The 15943-nt window shown below is 47.4% G+C and overlaps 1 protein-coding gene across 2 annotated transcripts in view; it reads right to left on the bottom strand.

Moving 5' to 3' along the window:
- ENPP6 (ectonucleotide pyrophosphatase/phosphodiesterase 6) overlaps positions 1-15943 on the bottom strand; it is a 130990-nt gene that overhangs the window by 24719 nt on the left and 90328 nt on the right. For both annotated transcript variants that reach the window (XM_017854361.1, XM_017854360.1), the window contains exons 4-6: positions 8781-8922; positions 7885-8064; positions 3726-3863 (exon numbers count right to left, since the gene is read on the bottom strand). In XM_017854361.1, the coding sequence (XP_017709850.1) occupies positions 3726-3863; positions 7885-8064; positions 8781-8922 (460 nt within the window). The remainder of the gene's footprint in view (positions 1-3725; positions 3864-7884; positions 8065-8780; positions 8923-15943) is intronic.

Raw genomic sequence — 15943 nt, 5'->3', positions numbered from 1 at the left:
GGTCAGAAGTTCAAGACCTTCCTGGCCAACATGGTGAAACCCCATCTCTACTAAAAATACAAAAATTAGCTGGGCATGGTGGCAGGCACTTGTAATCTCAGCTACTTGGGAGGCTGAGACAGGAGGATCTCTTGAACCTAGGAGGCAGAGGTTGCAGTGAGCTGAGATGGTGCCACCGCATCCCGGCCTGGGTGACAGAGTGAGACTAATGTCAAAAAACAAAACAAAACAAGAAAACAACAACAAAACAAACAAACAAACAAAACTAACAATATCCATGATGCAGAGTCATTAGGAGAATTAGAAACAGGAACTAGGATGCACTTAATTCAAGATAGCTATCATTATTGCAGTAGTTGCTGTTGTCATTGACTACAATTTAAACAAATTTTTCTTGATGTATTTATTATCTGCAAGGTATAAAATAACTTTCTATGCATGTCACTGAAGCTTTGGGGGAGGGGTCATTCTAGAGTTGCTAAGGATCTGGGTGTGATGCGTGAAGATGAGTTTCGCAGCCCTTATCATTAGTGATTGAAGGTGTGTGAGCCACCACGGATAGTCTATCATGAGCAACTCTCATCTTTCAGAGCCAATCTTACTTTTTCACACCCTATTTATCTTATTTCTGATGTTCTTTTTTTCTTTTTAAAGTTCCTGCTTCACTTATCTTTGAAATTACCTAGAATCTTCCTTTGGAAATGATTGTATATTTTAAAATGCTGCTCTAGTAATTGTCAACAGCTAGGCATTCTTCTTTTCTGTTCTGTGGCTTCTCCCTAAGACGTACAATACAGTACTGGTTAGCCCTTGCTAACTGATGGTCTCACTTCTGATTTACTCAGACAAACGTGTATGTGTGTATTTGTCAATGCGTACAAAATACGTAATAGAACGTAACATGGTCAACACTAATTTGTCATTTCCTACAGGAGAGCAGATACTCGGACCCACAGCAGAGTACGGGGCAGGAGGATTGGGGGGAGATGGAAGGGAGCAGGCACTTGGACCCACAGCAGAGTGCGGGGCAGGAGGATGCAGGGGAGATGGAAGGGAGCAGGCACTTGGACCCACAGCAGAGTACGGGGCGGGAGGATGCGGGGGAGACGGAAGCAGAGCCAGGGGAAGGAGGACGTGTCCTCACACTTGTCACTGGGCATCCTGAGTGGGCCAGCGCAAGTCAGAATGGGGCAGAGGCTGCCGTTTGTCCTCGCTCTCCCCTCACCCCTTCTTTCTGTTCTTTGTTTCGGGGTCCCAGTCTGCCTGACTCCTGGCCTCTGTTTCACTTTTGTCCCGTGATTGGGACCCCCTGGTCTGCACTTCAGCACAACTTCAGATCTCAGAACCAAAGCTGACCCAAGGCGGGAACTTCCTAGCCCCACTAGTCAGCTGATTGATGAGACCGGGGGAAGTCACTAGGAGGTTCTGGGCAGAAGCAGATTTACAGCTTATGCACCAAGGTTCCTCATGTGTGTGAACTTCTTCCAAATCCCTGTACCTAATTTTGTATTCATAATTGTGTACGTTTTCTTCTTAAAGAGAGATCCCCTTCACCTTAATTCCATAATCTTCAGAGTCCTACAAAACCCGAGTCTGGCCCTGGTTCTGGTATGTATATTTTGCTCCCTGATAAAAGTAGGAGATGTGTAAACAGAACCCACACCCTTTCTTTCCTGCTTTGGAATGTCCTGACGGGATATGATGTGATGTGTGATGTGTGGAGCTGCAGCAGCCATCTTGTGACCTTGAAGAAAGCCAAGATCATTGCAGAAGAGCTGGCTTGGGCTGTGATATAATTGGGTTGCTGAATTCAGCAATCCTGGAATTGCCTCCAGACTTCCAGTTACGTGGGATAGCAAATCCTTTTTGTTTCAGTCACATTTATCAAATGGCTGTGATTTATGACCAAGAGCATCTTAACGGATGTCTCAAGGTCTCCCAGCACTGCATTTCATCACTCACTGGAAGACCCAGCCTCTTCATGCCAGGCATGTGGCTGCTGAGACACCATGTTTACTTTCACTGAGAGGATTCAGGGCTGAAGCTGCTTCCCCAGCACCTGTCACACCCTACGGCAGGGGGCCAAGACCTTTCTCAATGGAATTGAGATGGCACCTCATTAGTCATCCAGCATCTCCATAGTGACCTCTGGCCCTGCACTCCCCTACCTAAGCCTGTTTTCCACCAAGATGCCCGAATCACCTCTGCCCTCTTACACCTTCCCTCCCTACCACCCAGTCTCTCAGCATGGGCGACTTTAGCTAAAGACGACAAAGTAAAGACAGATGCAAATAGCCAGCTAAGAAATGACTGACGGCTGTGAATTAACCTTCAGGGCATATTTGCTTTTAAAAATTCAAAGCAATTCTGCCAGAATTTTATAAACTGAAAAAAGTTCAAACAGTAAGCCCTTTGGTGAGATCTGGAAGGCTGGCATTGTGGAATATAGTGAGACCGGTGACTTGCTTGACTACATATGTGCTCTGTGTGAGGTCCTCAGCAAACCACTGTAAGTGATGATTTGGTGATCCCAACCTAACCTCACTCCAGATGACCTCACATGGTGTGATGAAGCGATGCGAAGCATTTTGGATTGTAAAGGAGAGGTCGTTAGGGAACGGAGGGACCCTCACCTTGTAAACCACGTGGCAGAGAAGCCATAGCTGCCTGAGGAGGGCCTCGCTGGCCTCTGCTCTGTGCAACTCACATTCCTAATCGGATCTGCTCTCTTCTCAGTTCCTTGGTGCCAGATGCTTCTCTCTGTCTGAGAGCACCCAGAAGTCACGCAGTCCTCCTACATGACTGAGGTTCATGTCACACAACCCCCATTTTCCCATGCCCATGTCCCAAACTCCCACTCACTTGCCCAGTCAGCCTTCCTGCTGGTCATCACCTGCCCGCCTCCCAGGGCGGCTACCAACAGTCTTAGGTCTTCCACTTGGTTGGCCTCAACCAGCTACTCTCATGTACCCTGGAGCCTGTTCTACTAGGTTGGTGCAAAAGTAATTGTGATTTTTGCCATACCACAATTACTTTTGAACCAAGCTAATAACTGCAACCTACCTTCAAATTCCTAAAATAAGCCGTGCTGTCTTCAGGAATGAACTGCAAACATCACTTGACCATAGACTCCCCTAAAGGGCAGGGCCTTCCCTCCGTGGCCTGATATCACAAGCTGATGCCAGAGCTGGGGGGGCTTAGAGTCCAGGCCAACCAGAAGGACCCTGTGGAGGTTATTCAGGCCTCCACAGGTCCAATTAAAGTTTGGACCAAAAATGCATGATAATCTCCTCTGAAAGATCAAATTGGCAAGCTGGGGACTCGCAGTCTCGTTTGCCAAACATTTCTCTTGAAGGTGAAAGCTAGCTGAGCCTCTCCTTGCTTTTGACTGCCCTTGAGCAATTGCTTTGGTTCACAGTAATTGTTCCGCTTTCAAGCAAACAGGTAACATTGTAAGCCCAGTAATCGAGTTAAGGCCCGTTTGTTAAAACACAGCGAGTCTGGAGCCACGAAGTCTAAACCACGACTCTGGGTTCACATCTACAGTTGTGTCTACAAAGTTACCCGATCAAGACTTTTGATTCTCTAAAGAAAGACATAATGCAACAAATGATGCCTACATGAAAAAATCTTTTATGTGTAAAAACTTGAGTAACTATTATTTAACTTTGGACTGTTTTATAGAATTCACATAGTGAATAAATTGGTGCATATTTCATAATTACCTCAGTTATGAACCAGCCTTCATCAGCCACTAAAGTCAAAGGAGAGACAAACTTCCCTTTCTTGTAATAGAACCTGCTTGGGATGGCTTCTTTCTCGTAGACAGTCATGTGTTCCACTGTGCTCAGCTTGTTATATACCTGTAAGGAAAATCAAGAGTGATCAGTTTCACTATCTTAAATATGTGTGAATATTTACTAGAGCTAGGGGAGAGGAGAACTTACGTATAAGACCAAAGAAAGAAATTGCCAAATACTTGATAGACTTGAATACGTAAAAACAAAAAACTTGTGTGTCTCAAAAAGCCAGGTGGCTTTATCCAGGAAGGCTGAAGATCCACATACTCTCTGACCTAAGAAGTTGACTGTGAGGAACAGAGTGAAACCCCTCAAGTCTGTGCACCTGTAGATATGTGGACCAACGAACCCTGCAAACTGGAACAGCCCAAATGCCCGGCGATAGTAGGGGAGAGAAAGAATTCATGGTGTGGTTCTGCAATGGAATACTCTACAGCACTGAAGACAAATGAATTATAGCTACAAACACTCCTGGAAGATTCTCAGGGATCTCAGCTTGAGGGGGGGAAAAGAAAGTTGCTGAAGAATACAGACAAAATTATTCCAATTTTATATTTCTTATTATAGTTTGAGCAACTACAAAACTAAACAGCATGTATGGTAAAACTGTAAAGAGAAGTTTTAATAATTTAAGACAGTGGTTTCCTCTGAGGGGGCAAAAAGGGGGATTGGGTCTGAGAAGGACATACCCATGTCCCAGGTATGGTAATGTCCTATTTCTCAAGTGTTGTGAGTATAAAGGGTCTGCTGTAACATTACCTTTCACACCTTATTCATTTTTCAATAATGTCAAAATGCCCATGCTCTGATATTATTTATGTCTAAACTCCCATGCTGATTTTAAAGGGAAAGTAAGAAATTGGTCTACCTAATATTAAATATTGCAAAGATCAAAAAAGATTTGTTCTTCAACTTGACCTAGAGCCCATCCTACCTGCCCATGAATCTTCAATGCACTAGTAATTGTTTGCCATTAATTACATTGCTAATTTCATGATGAAGATGCAAACTTTGTACATATTTTGTACATCTGTCTGCCTCAGCCTCCCAAAGTGCTAGGATTATAGGCTTCAGCCACCAAGTGTAGCCCTGCACATATTTCTTTTCATAGCGATGACCTATATATAATATAATAATTATAGTATATACTATATATTTTTTTTTTTTTTTTTTTTAGAGGAGCTTGTTCTCTTGACACCGCAGGCTGGAGTGCAATGGCGAGATCTTGTTGGCTCTACTGGCAACCTCCGCCTCCTGGGTTCAAGCAATTCTCCTGCCTCAGCCTCCCAAGTAGCTGGAACCCACCACCCACCCACCTCAGCATGCTCCCACCACCATGCTCAGCTAATTTTTGTATTTTTAGTAGAGACAGGGTTTCACCATGTTGGTCAGGCTGGTCTTGAACCCCTGATCTCAGATGATCCACCCACCTCAGCCTCACAAAGTGCTGGGATTACAGGCATCGGCCACTGTGCCTGGCCCTGTACTTATTTCTAATAGTAGCAGCCACTTAAATATCTATGGCTAAAATTAAAATCGACTGGCTGATGTTGACTTGGCCTTTAGCCAAATCAGGCATATATTTCTGGGCATAACTGAAGATAAGATTGAGTTTATCAATTCAACTCTGTGAAATAATTTAGTGGATGGTTTCTGATGGCTCCATGAGTTATGATTTTCTACTTAAGGAAATCCGGAGTTCTTAAGGAAAGAAAGATGCATTTGCAGAAGGATTTTTGTATAAGTGAAAAATCTGGCAACACACAGCAGGTCTCACAAACTGTTGTGTCCGTCACATGACAAACTGTCGAGCAAACATGGCCCCCGCTTTTGAATACTCTACCAACTGCTTTGGCCGCTTGCAATGCCTGACTTGAACACTACCTTGGAAGGAGCTCTCCCTAGCTCAAAAGCTGTCGATGCCCAAGTTCTGGAGACAGCACGTTCCTAAGTGCCAAATTGGAGACAAGGATGATCTTTCTTGCCAAAAACAACAACAACAACAAAATACTGATTTTCAAGAACCTGCCAATGTGTAAAATATTGTTCCTGATTTCATATTTTGGGAGCTCATGGGAACACTGCGTAAACATAGCCCGCACCTATCGTTCCTGACCGTGGGGCCTGAGAACAAAGGGCCGTCCCCCTGGGCATGGGGCAAGGCTGGCAGCAGGGGCATTGTGGGCATCTGTGTTCCTCAACCCCAAATAGACAGATCTTGTAGGGGAGTAGGCCCCATGAGTTATGATTTTCTACTTAAGGAAATCCGGAGTTCTTAAGGAAAGGAGGATGCATTTGCAGAAGGATTGAGCTAAAGAGGTGAGACCCTGGCCTCCACCAGTGCTTAATCCTTACTAATGAGAGCCAATTGCATCGCTGCAGTGAGGATGGAGAGAGAAAGCAGGCCAGCCAGGACCTACTCCTGGCACCCTGTGGCTGGCAACCTCCAGCGGCAGCAGGTCGCCTGCCCCCAGGAAGACAGGTGCTTCCCGCCAGGATCAGTTTCATCTGGGAGTGGGACGAGCCACAAAGCCCATATTGGGAAGTGACTAGGAACTCAGGGGATGAGCAGCCAGCAGAAGGTGCCACTTGCTCCTCCTCCCTTCTCACGGTAGGTCACCAGCTACTGCCGGGGAGAATATTAGTTCTGAGAGCAGGGTAAGCAGAGGTCTAGTCATCCCTGACGCAGGGCAGTGACTGTGGGGAGCAGCGCTTTATCCCCTCTCTTGGCACTGTGGGAACTCAACTACACCCAGTGCAGGGCAGTGACTGGGGATCACCCTCTGATAGGGATCGTCATGGACCCTACTGTCCTTGCAGTGGGCTCAGCGTGCTTCCATATCCCTCACAGCAGCCAGGAGGCAGCTATGACGACACCACCATGCTCACATACAGGGAGGCAGAGGGGCCAGGGTGGGGAGCTGGCCTGGCTTCCAACTGAACAGAGCTGGGAATGGTGGCTTCTGACATAAGGGGATGGTACTTCATACAACCTCAGCCCTTCATCCTTTACCCTCTCGTTCCCCCAAAGAAACAGATCAGCCTGGCAGCAGCCTGCTTCCTGAGAAAGGGCAGCCTAGGGATGCTGCTGATGCTCCCCAGATGTGCCTGAGAAGTGCTGCATTTGGGCCTATAATAAAACAGCCCTAGGCCGGGTGCGGTGGCTCACGCCTGGAATCCCAGCACTTTGGGAGGCTGAGGCTTGGATCATGAGGTCAAGAGATCGAGACCATCCTGGCTAACACGGTGAAACCCTGTCTCTACTAAAAAAAATACAAAAAAATTAGCCAGGTGTAGTGGCGGGCACCTGCAGTCCCAGCTACTCAGGAGGCTGAGACAGGAGAATGGCGTGAACCCGGGAGGTGGACGTTGCAGTGAGCCGAGATCATGCCACTGCACTCCAGCCTGGGTGACAGAGCGAGACTCCATCTCAAAAACAAACAAACAAACAAACAAACAAACAAAAACAGCCCTGGTGAGGGCCTGTACGGTGCTTCCTTGATCTCATTTAATTCTCATGACATTCAATGGGGTAGGTATCATCATGCCAGTTTCAGAGAAGAAAAAACAGAGACTTGATAGAGGTCACTCAGGGAGTGACAGGCAAACTAGATCGTCTGCCTCCAGCATCTGAGCTCCTGACACTGCTCCGTATGTCAGTATTAAAACTACAAGGAAAGTCCGGGCGCAGTGGCTCATGCCTGTAATCCCAGCACTTTAGGAGGCCAAGGCGAGCAGATCACCTGAGGTCAGGAGTTCGAGACCAGCCTGACCAACATGGATAAACCCCATCTCTACTAAAAATACAAAATTAGCCAGGCGTGGTGGTGCATGCCTGTAATCCCAGCTACTCGGGAGGCTGAGGCAGGAGAATCACTTGAACCCGGGAGGCAGAGGTTGTGGTGAGCTGAGATCGCACCATTGCACTCTAGCCTGGGCAACAAGAGTGAAACTCCGCCTCAAAAAAAAAAAAAAAAAAAAAAAAAAAAAAAAAAAAAAAAACTACAAGGAGAGGACACAGTACAAAGTGGCGATACACGAGGGCCCACATGGCCCCCCTGCACCCCCTACGGGGCTGTCTTGCCTCAGAGTGCTTCCCAGGGGCCGGCCAAAGGCTCACAACAGGTCCGCGGTCCTTCACTTGCTGCAGGTCATTCAGGCTGATGTACTTATTCAGCTCAATCACTTTGTCCATCCAGAAAATGTCGGTCATTCCGTGATCCGAGAAAATGATGACGTTCAGGCGGTCTTGCAGGCCCCGCTCCTGTGGGGTGGGAAAAGGCAGTCATTATGGCACTCAGAGAGGCTCATACACTCAGAACACTTTGTCAACTGCAAACGATAGGAGAAAGGCTATCTTCTCAGTTCTGTGTTTAATCATCTACTATTTTGCCCTGGTGAGACCCAGTTCAAAACCCACAACAGAAGCCCTTTGCAGAGGGGACTGTGAGGCTCAGTCCCATTCAATTCGTGCTGACACCTGACACGGTACTTTCAGCTTTTTAAGGTCGACCCTCTGTTTGCATCTTCTTTGGCTCTTTCAACAAACTTGTGTGCTTATTTGAGAACTATCACGTGCCCATGTTGCAGATGTACAGGATAAAGCACAGGAAGGTAAAGCAAAGGCAAAAACAAAACCAAACACTTGTAGTCATTCAGCAAAAGCATGAGGTAGAATCAGCACTGGAATCTGTCTACAGGCCCAGCTGCTACCAAACTTATTAGGATTCCACAGAGCTGGGTATCTCTCCAGCTGAGCCAGGCGAGAAGGCACACCTAGGTCCATCTTTCTCACTGGCCTGGCTATGGAACAAGGGATCGCTTGGTACCGCAGGAGGCATTGTGTGAAGCAAAGGGACTCGTCAAAGCCTGTGCCAGCCCCGTCAGCCTTTAGCAGTAAGAGGGAAGATGTTGACAGGCGTGACTATGGAGGAGACAAACAGAGAGAAGGCCAGGCCAGGTGTCTTTGCCTCAGGTCACCTGGATCCACTTGGTCATGTACTTCAGGACAGTGTCTACAGCCTTCAGGGCATCTTTTCTCTGCGGGGATGCAGGCCCGTAGTGGTGGCCTTCCACGTCGATGCGCTCATGGTATATGGCTGCCAGGTCGGCCTGGCCACTCCTGGAGGGACAGAGGAGAGAGGCATAGGTGAGGGAGGCCCCTGCCAGCTTGCTCCCTTATCACCCCCATAGCACTCTGCGAAGGTGTTCACACTCCCTGAAACCTTGTCCCTGGGCCAGGCAAAGCCAATACCCTAAAATAAATGAGGTCAGATCTCCAAGGGAAACACACACACTGAACCAAGAATTGCTGGTCCTGAGCACCTTGGTGATTAAAGATTTCTCATCATGCCTTGGAGAGGGGGAAGATGTGATAACAGGCCAAGGATAGTTATTGCTGCATCCTCACCGCCTGCTGTCACCAGGTCAGAAATACTGGAAGCTGTTATTTAAATAACTACTGTTCAGTCATTGCTGGACTCTAAATTAAGCACTACATTGTGGGCCTAATTGGTTGGCCAGGATAGGAACGGCATTTCCACAGCAACTCTGCAGGAGGCAAACAGATGAGTGTTCAGGGTCTGGCGTCTGTGGACCTCCCTCCGACACTTGTTCTATGGGGGCATGTGATGGGTCAGCTCCAATGTAGATATCGAGTGAATTCCAGCAGTGACCACACCTCTAGGGGCCGAAGAAGACCCAGTTCTGACAAAACTCCCCTTCTTGGCTAGAGTATTGATGGTAAAAATCCAAGCTGTTTCACCCTCATTCTTGAGTTAAGAAGGACTGGGAGCGAGCGATCTAAATTGGAGTAGGAAGCTTGCAGAGTCCACGAGAGGGGAGGAATAACGTGGAATGTTCTCTCCTCCCTTCCCACAGTGTTTCCACTGTGACTCCCTCCCCAGTGCTGGCTTTTCCACAACTTCCACACAAAGCACCTGAAATGGATCAGGGTGATGATGACGATGGTGATGGTGATGATGATGATGATGTTAGCAGTGACTAACAAAAGATGCAGCAAAGGAAAAGGAATTAAAGCTCATTTCCCTGCTTGGAGTCTACATGGGTTAATAACTAATACTCTTGGTGGATTTTAAACATACACATGTGCGCACCCAGATGAAGTAGCACAGCCTCCTCTGATATGGCCTCCCCAGTACTTAAAACATGAGGAATTAAAGAATGTATCCTGGAGCCCACAGGGCCTCGGACCTTGCGGTCCACAGGGGATGGAAAACAGCACCACGGTGGCTCAGAGAGCTCGGTCTGCCCGTCCGTCATGAAACCACTCCTGCTCACCATTCAGGTCCCTGGAGAGATACTGCCTCTTCCAGGAAGCTTCCTCTGGTGCCCTGCGGCTAGACTGAGCAGCCCTGTGTGTGTTCCCATAGCACCCTGGGTTCACTTCTGGGCCATGACTTTTCATACTGTGCGGTAATTGCCCACTTATGTGTCCTTTTCCCTGTCTAAATTGTGAGATTCGTTCACTATAGGAGCCACGATGCATTGTCCATCGTATCTGAGCTCTAGCCTGGCATTTGGTGCACAGTAAGAGCACTGTTAACTGCCCTGTAACTGTATAATCACAGTCAGTGCTCAGTATGTGACAGCTCCTATGGGTCAGGCACTACACTGAGAGCTTTTACACACGTTATCTTATTTAAACTTCAAACAGCCATGAAAGGTAGGAATGTCCTGAACAGAGAGTACAAGACAGTTCCTGGCATCACACAGCTAGTAAGAGATGGACCGGGATTCAAACCCTGGTGCAGCTCACTCCCAGCCCCAGAACACAACCACTGCATACTCTGGAGGAACTCAGTAACCTGCCCATGCCAACCGAGAAGCATTCTGCTTAGTCTTCATGATCTTTTCGAAATGGATCTTATTCTCTTACTAGAATCCTACCAACCCCTAGAAGGCTAGGTGTGAGACAGGCGAGAGGGTGACAGTGACCTCAAGTCTCTTTCCTTTCTGCACGCTCAGTGCTCTGTCTGTGGGTTGAATAGGCCTCCCACGTCTGTCACTGCAGTGAAAAGTATCCTCATAGAAAAGCACTTACAGGTTTCATAGATGAGGAAATAGGCCTAAGAGGGTTCGAGATGTCACTTAAGGCCTCACAGACCTCTGAGACACAGCTAGAACCAGAAATGCAAGCCATCAAATCTCCAAAGTCAGGATACTTTTAACTCTAGCAAACTGGGCCTTTGAGCATCCACACACACTGCATCCACTCAACTGGGAGCAAGTCCCAAGAATGTTCACCTGGCATCTTCCTTCATCACAGTCAAACCTGCAAGAGGCACATTCTTTACATGCCCTCCCGGGTGCCCTGAGGTGAACTTCATTCACAGTTTTGAGGACACATGGGTTTCAAGTTAAACGAAATTGCTAGTCAAATGTTCTTTTTTCTTTTTAGAATAAAACAAACTGCCCCCTGGTTAAAAAGACCCTTTACCACCCTCCTCTACATTGTGGAGTGGATTAGGTTATTATTTAGGTGTTTCTCATGAATGGCATTATCCTTATTCATACTCACTAATGTGTGCGTGACTAATCCAAACTCCTTCTGCCTCTATAGATAGCAGAGAATAAAAAGTCACTGTAGGGTCCCACAAATGTGTAGGTGGTTGGTAAAATAGACAGTAGCATTGTCACACATGTGCCAAAACTCTTTCAAGGCCCAGGTTCATTAGACTGATAGGCTGATGGCACTTCTGCCATCGCAATCTTTGAATATAGTGAAACTTCCATAAACTCTGTCCTTTGGATAAGCCTCAGCATTTCACTGCTTTAGGTACGTGCACGTTTAGCATTTCAGATGTGCCTGTTCACACAGTATGGCATCTGTTTAGGTGTCCACACTTCCAGAGTGGGCTTCCGTGTAGGGAAAAACCCGATTAAATTCAGTGGTGACTTACTACAGTGAATGAATTTCATGAATACAGTTTACCATGGCATTAAAGTTTAATGAATGAACTAATTCTAGATCTCTTTGTGTTAGATACCACACCTTAGTGCAGCACTCACTGTCCTGGTTTCTTTAAGGCTATTACCGTATTCACAAACCTCCACATCAGCCATTATGTATGACACTTTACCTGATGGCTTTTGGTCAGGAAGCTGTCAACCCCAGATGCTGGGAATCCTGGATTTGGGATGCTCGTGATTCAGGGATTATACACTTGTCTTTTGTGAAAGGATTACACGTTGACATTTCATTGACTCATTAAACCCTATGTCTTCAAGGGCTGAGACCTCTTGTCTGTCTAGTTTAGCTGACAGATGCTTGCTTGCCAGCTGTTTTCCACGCAGATCTTGTTTCCATCCCAGGTCAGCTCATTTGCAATGAATTGGTTGGGTGAGGAGTGACCAGTAGTCATGCCTGCCCATCTACTACAGGCCATTGACAGCCCTAAAGTCCAGGAACCATTCCAGAAGGACATGTGGCCCCAGCACTGTTACCTGAGAGCTGCAAGGGGTTCCTAGCCCTGGTGTTTCGGGGACACCTGAGTCTCCCATCACCTGTCCCGGTTTCTTTGCCATGTAAAAAGTTCTTAATATTCTTTCCATTTTTCTTGCTAAAGTGGGTGACTGTTAAGAAAAATGATCCAAAACTTAGAAATAAAGCCTACAGTATGATTGCTTGTCTTTTCAGTGCTGTGGTGAGCACTGTCTAATAAGCTTGCTTGAGTCACCAGACTGAACTACTGATTGGAGTTCAGACTCTAGAAACCTAGCTGCTAACTTGTAGGAAACTGATAAGATGAAAATTATTTTTGTCTGATGGAGAAAGCAGCTCTAACATTATGGTTTGATTATCCTCCATATTATTAACCATATCTACATCAAACAACAATTATCCCTCATCATTCTCCATCCTTCTGTTTCTTGATGTGTGTGTGTGTGTGTCTCATTTTCTCCTTATAAGCAGCTTTGTCATGCTCCTGATTCTCCTCAGCAAGAAACTACATTGAACCTTGGCATATTCCTCATACCCAGATGTACTGAGCCCATAACAAGTCTTAATTTTGAAAATTCTCTTTTGACAGGGTCATTGGAACCAGACAAATCTGGGATCAAACTCTGGCTTCTCTTCGAACTAACCTCGAGGCCTCAGATGAATGGCAAGATTATCTCCAAGCCTCCATTTCCCCATCTGAAAAACCTACTTGATAGGTTTGGCTGTGTCCCCCCCCCCCCCCCCCCCCCCCCCAAATCTCATCTTGAATTGTAGCTCCCATAGTCCCCATGTGTCGTGGAAGGGATCCAGAGGGAGATGATTGGAGCATGGGGGTGGTTGCCCCCATGCTGCTATTCTCATGATCGTGAGTGAGTTCTCATGAGATCTGATGGTTTTGTAAAGGGCTTTCCCCCTTTTGCTTGGCACTTCTCCTTGTTGCTGCCATGTGAAGAAGGATGTGTCTGCTTTTCCTTCTGCCATGATTGTAAGTTTCCTGAGGCCTCCTCAGCCCTGTAGAACTGCGAATCAATTAAATCTCTTTTCTTTATAAATTACCCAGTCTTAGGTATGTCTTTATTAGCAGCACGAGAATGAACTGATACACTACTCAAAGGGTAACATGGTGTATTAAACAAGCTGATGTGTATAAAGCACTTGGCACATAGTGAAAGGGAGGGGAGGGGAAAGAAATGCCTCCCATTTCTCTCTTCCGTCCAGGTGGCCCTAGATCGCTTTTCCTGAGTATGTGGCTGAGCAGGGAGGAGGAGCCAGTCTCCTAGCCCCAGCCTGATTCCAGCTCCTTCTTCCCTGTACTCCACAGGGAGGAGGGACCAGGCCAGGACGGGGGAGCTGGCTTCCTGGTGGCCTGTGGAAAGAGTTGTGTCATCCATTCCTTCATTAGTACAGGCACCACTGAGGCTCTGGGATCCTGAAGGCAATCCTTTTGAGCTGTCTTCAGTAGCCTGGAGCTTGACAAAGGATTATATCTATCCACAGCCTATGGCTGTGCCCACTGGTCCTGCAACCCAGTTGTTTCCTGACTGACACTTTTGTGAGGCTGCACAGTGAGTCTACTATACAAGCCTGGAAGCAGTTGCCCAGCCCACTGTGACTGCCCCCTGCCCTCCTCCACCCACCCCATGAGCCATTCAAGGCTTATTTCAGCTTTAGCACCATGCACCTTTTCCTGCCCACTGAACCATGAATATCCTGCAAATAGAACTTCCTGGAGGATGGGAGTAAGTCATGCAGATCACAAACCCTGTTTCCTTTTCAGCCAGGGTAAAGGGCCGTGTGTGGGGGGCACTGCCTGCAGAGCGCCATGTGTGATGGGAGGCACATGGCTCCAGTGCCTGGGCTGCAGGCTGCAGACACACGATGCCTGAGCAGGCTGCAGAACCCCAGGCTTTAGGATGGCCCCAAAGAGGAGACTTGCAAAGGGGCGCATCTGGACTCCCTGTCACTGTCTCAATTTCAGGGTGTCTTAGAAGTGTGAGCTGGCAGAGACCAGGGTGAAGGACTGAGGAGTTGACCCTAGAGTAGTTCTCAGTCACTGCGTCCCCAAGGCGGGCCTCCATAGACTAGGCCCTAAGCCGCTGTGGAAAGAGCTGGGCTCTGGCTCCACCACTGGCTGGCTTGTGAGGTCCAAGGAGAAGTATTTAACCTTCAGAGAGCCAGTGACCTCTTTTGTAAGGCGGGGAGAGCAATGCCCACATGATACCATGGACATGAGAACCAAGTGGGTTACTGGAAATAAAGCCCATTGACACAATACTAGCCGATGGCTGCTAAAGCACTAATTCCCTTCCCTCCTCCTTTTCCCTATTCTAGAAATTGTCCAAGTTCAAAGGTGGCATTACACAAGGATATGTCTGGGGTCAGTAATGCGTTATGAACACTGGAAGGCAGGGCCTGGATCAAACTTGGACGAGGGATTATCCTTCCTACCACAGGCTGACCTGGATCCTCTGCTGAAATGTCTCTGGGCAGACCTCTATGTTCAAGATCTTAACAGCCTCTCCAGCTTTCTGTCAAAGCCCATCTATCCTGGGTTCCGTTCTCTCTGTCTCTCAAGCTAATAGCAAAGCGGATTAAAAAAAGACACTCTGTGAGTCTTGTAGTGACTTGGAGAAATGTGAGTATGTGTTTGGACACTCATGTATGAAAACTCCAAGTGCTCCTCAAATTATAGTTAGGAATTTGCAGTAGAGCTGAAGAGAAGTCAAGAGGTGAGCTGTGGCATTCTAGACACGCTCCTCTTTTAGGGGTCTCTGATGGACAGATCAATAATCCTACATCTTTGCTAGACACACATACCAAGAGACTTAATGATTCCTTTGAGCCACATGATTGCATGGACAAGCTACTATGGGCAAAGTGCTCTTGACTGGTCTAGACTGTTCTAGACTGGACATCTTCCTCACTCACCTCATTCCTGAAAGGGACAAAGGTTAGATTTCTTTCAAAGAAAAATGTTCTCCCACAACTTTCAGGTCTTTATTCTTCTTTGTAAGAAGGTAAGGAGACATGTTCTAATAATAACACTCAGGTTGGCTGAAGGAGGGGCTTCCTGTGTCTTCAGGGGAGGCCCAAGTCATCTCACTGTCTTCTATAGGCAGTATCATCCAGCCTATTATTATTCTTTTCTTTCTCTCATGTCAAGAGCTGCCTAGCTTTAGAGATAGTGGGTCTCCATCTTTCCACCTACTACCCAAAGGGGCTGTTTCTGGTGGCCCTGTTAACTTTGGCAACATGAAGACCCCATGAGACAAGCGCACTGGCCTGGTTTCCATCCAACCCAGGCCGTCACTGCTTCAGGGGTATCATTCTTATTGCAAACCATGTGAATGCCAACCCATGGAGCTCAAGGCCATCTACATAGAACACAATATAAATATGTGGAGCTGGGCAGTATGGTAATACCAGGGCACATTAGGTGGAGGTCTAGCTGGGGACACTTTCCTGGGCTTCCTGTTCTTCGTAGCCTTTTCTTCCTAGTGGAACCTAATACCTATGGTAGACACACGTTCATACCCCACCACCACCACCGCCGCCGCCACCACCATCACCACCACCGCCACCATCGCCACCACTGCCACCGCCGCCGCCACCATCACCACCGCGGCCACCATCGCCACCACCACCACCGCCACCGCCACCATCACCTCCACCGCCACCA

This window comes from Rhinopithecus bieti, unplaced genomic scaffold (assembly GCF_001698545.2).
Source record: "Rhinopithecus bieti isolate Rb0 unplaced genomic scaffold, ASM169854v2 scaffold_38004, whole genome shotgun sequence".
Classification (NCBI taxonomy): Eukaryota; Metazoa; Chordata; class Mammalia; order Primates; family Cercopithecidae; genus Rhinopithecus; species Rhinopithecus bieti.
Note: the sequence above shows the minus strand (reverse complement) of the source record. Positions and strands in the feature narration are given on the sequence as shown.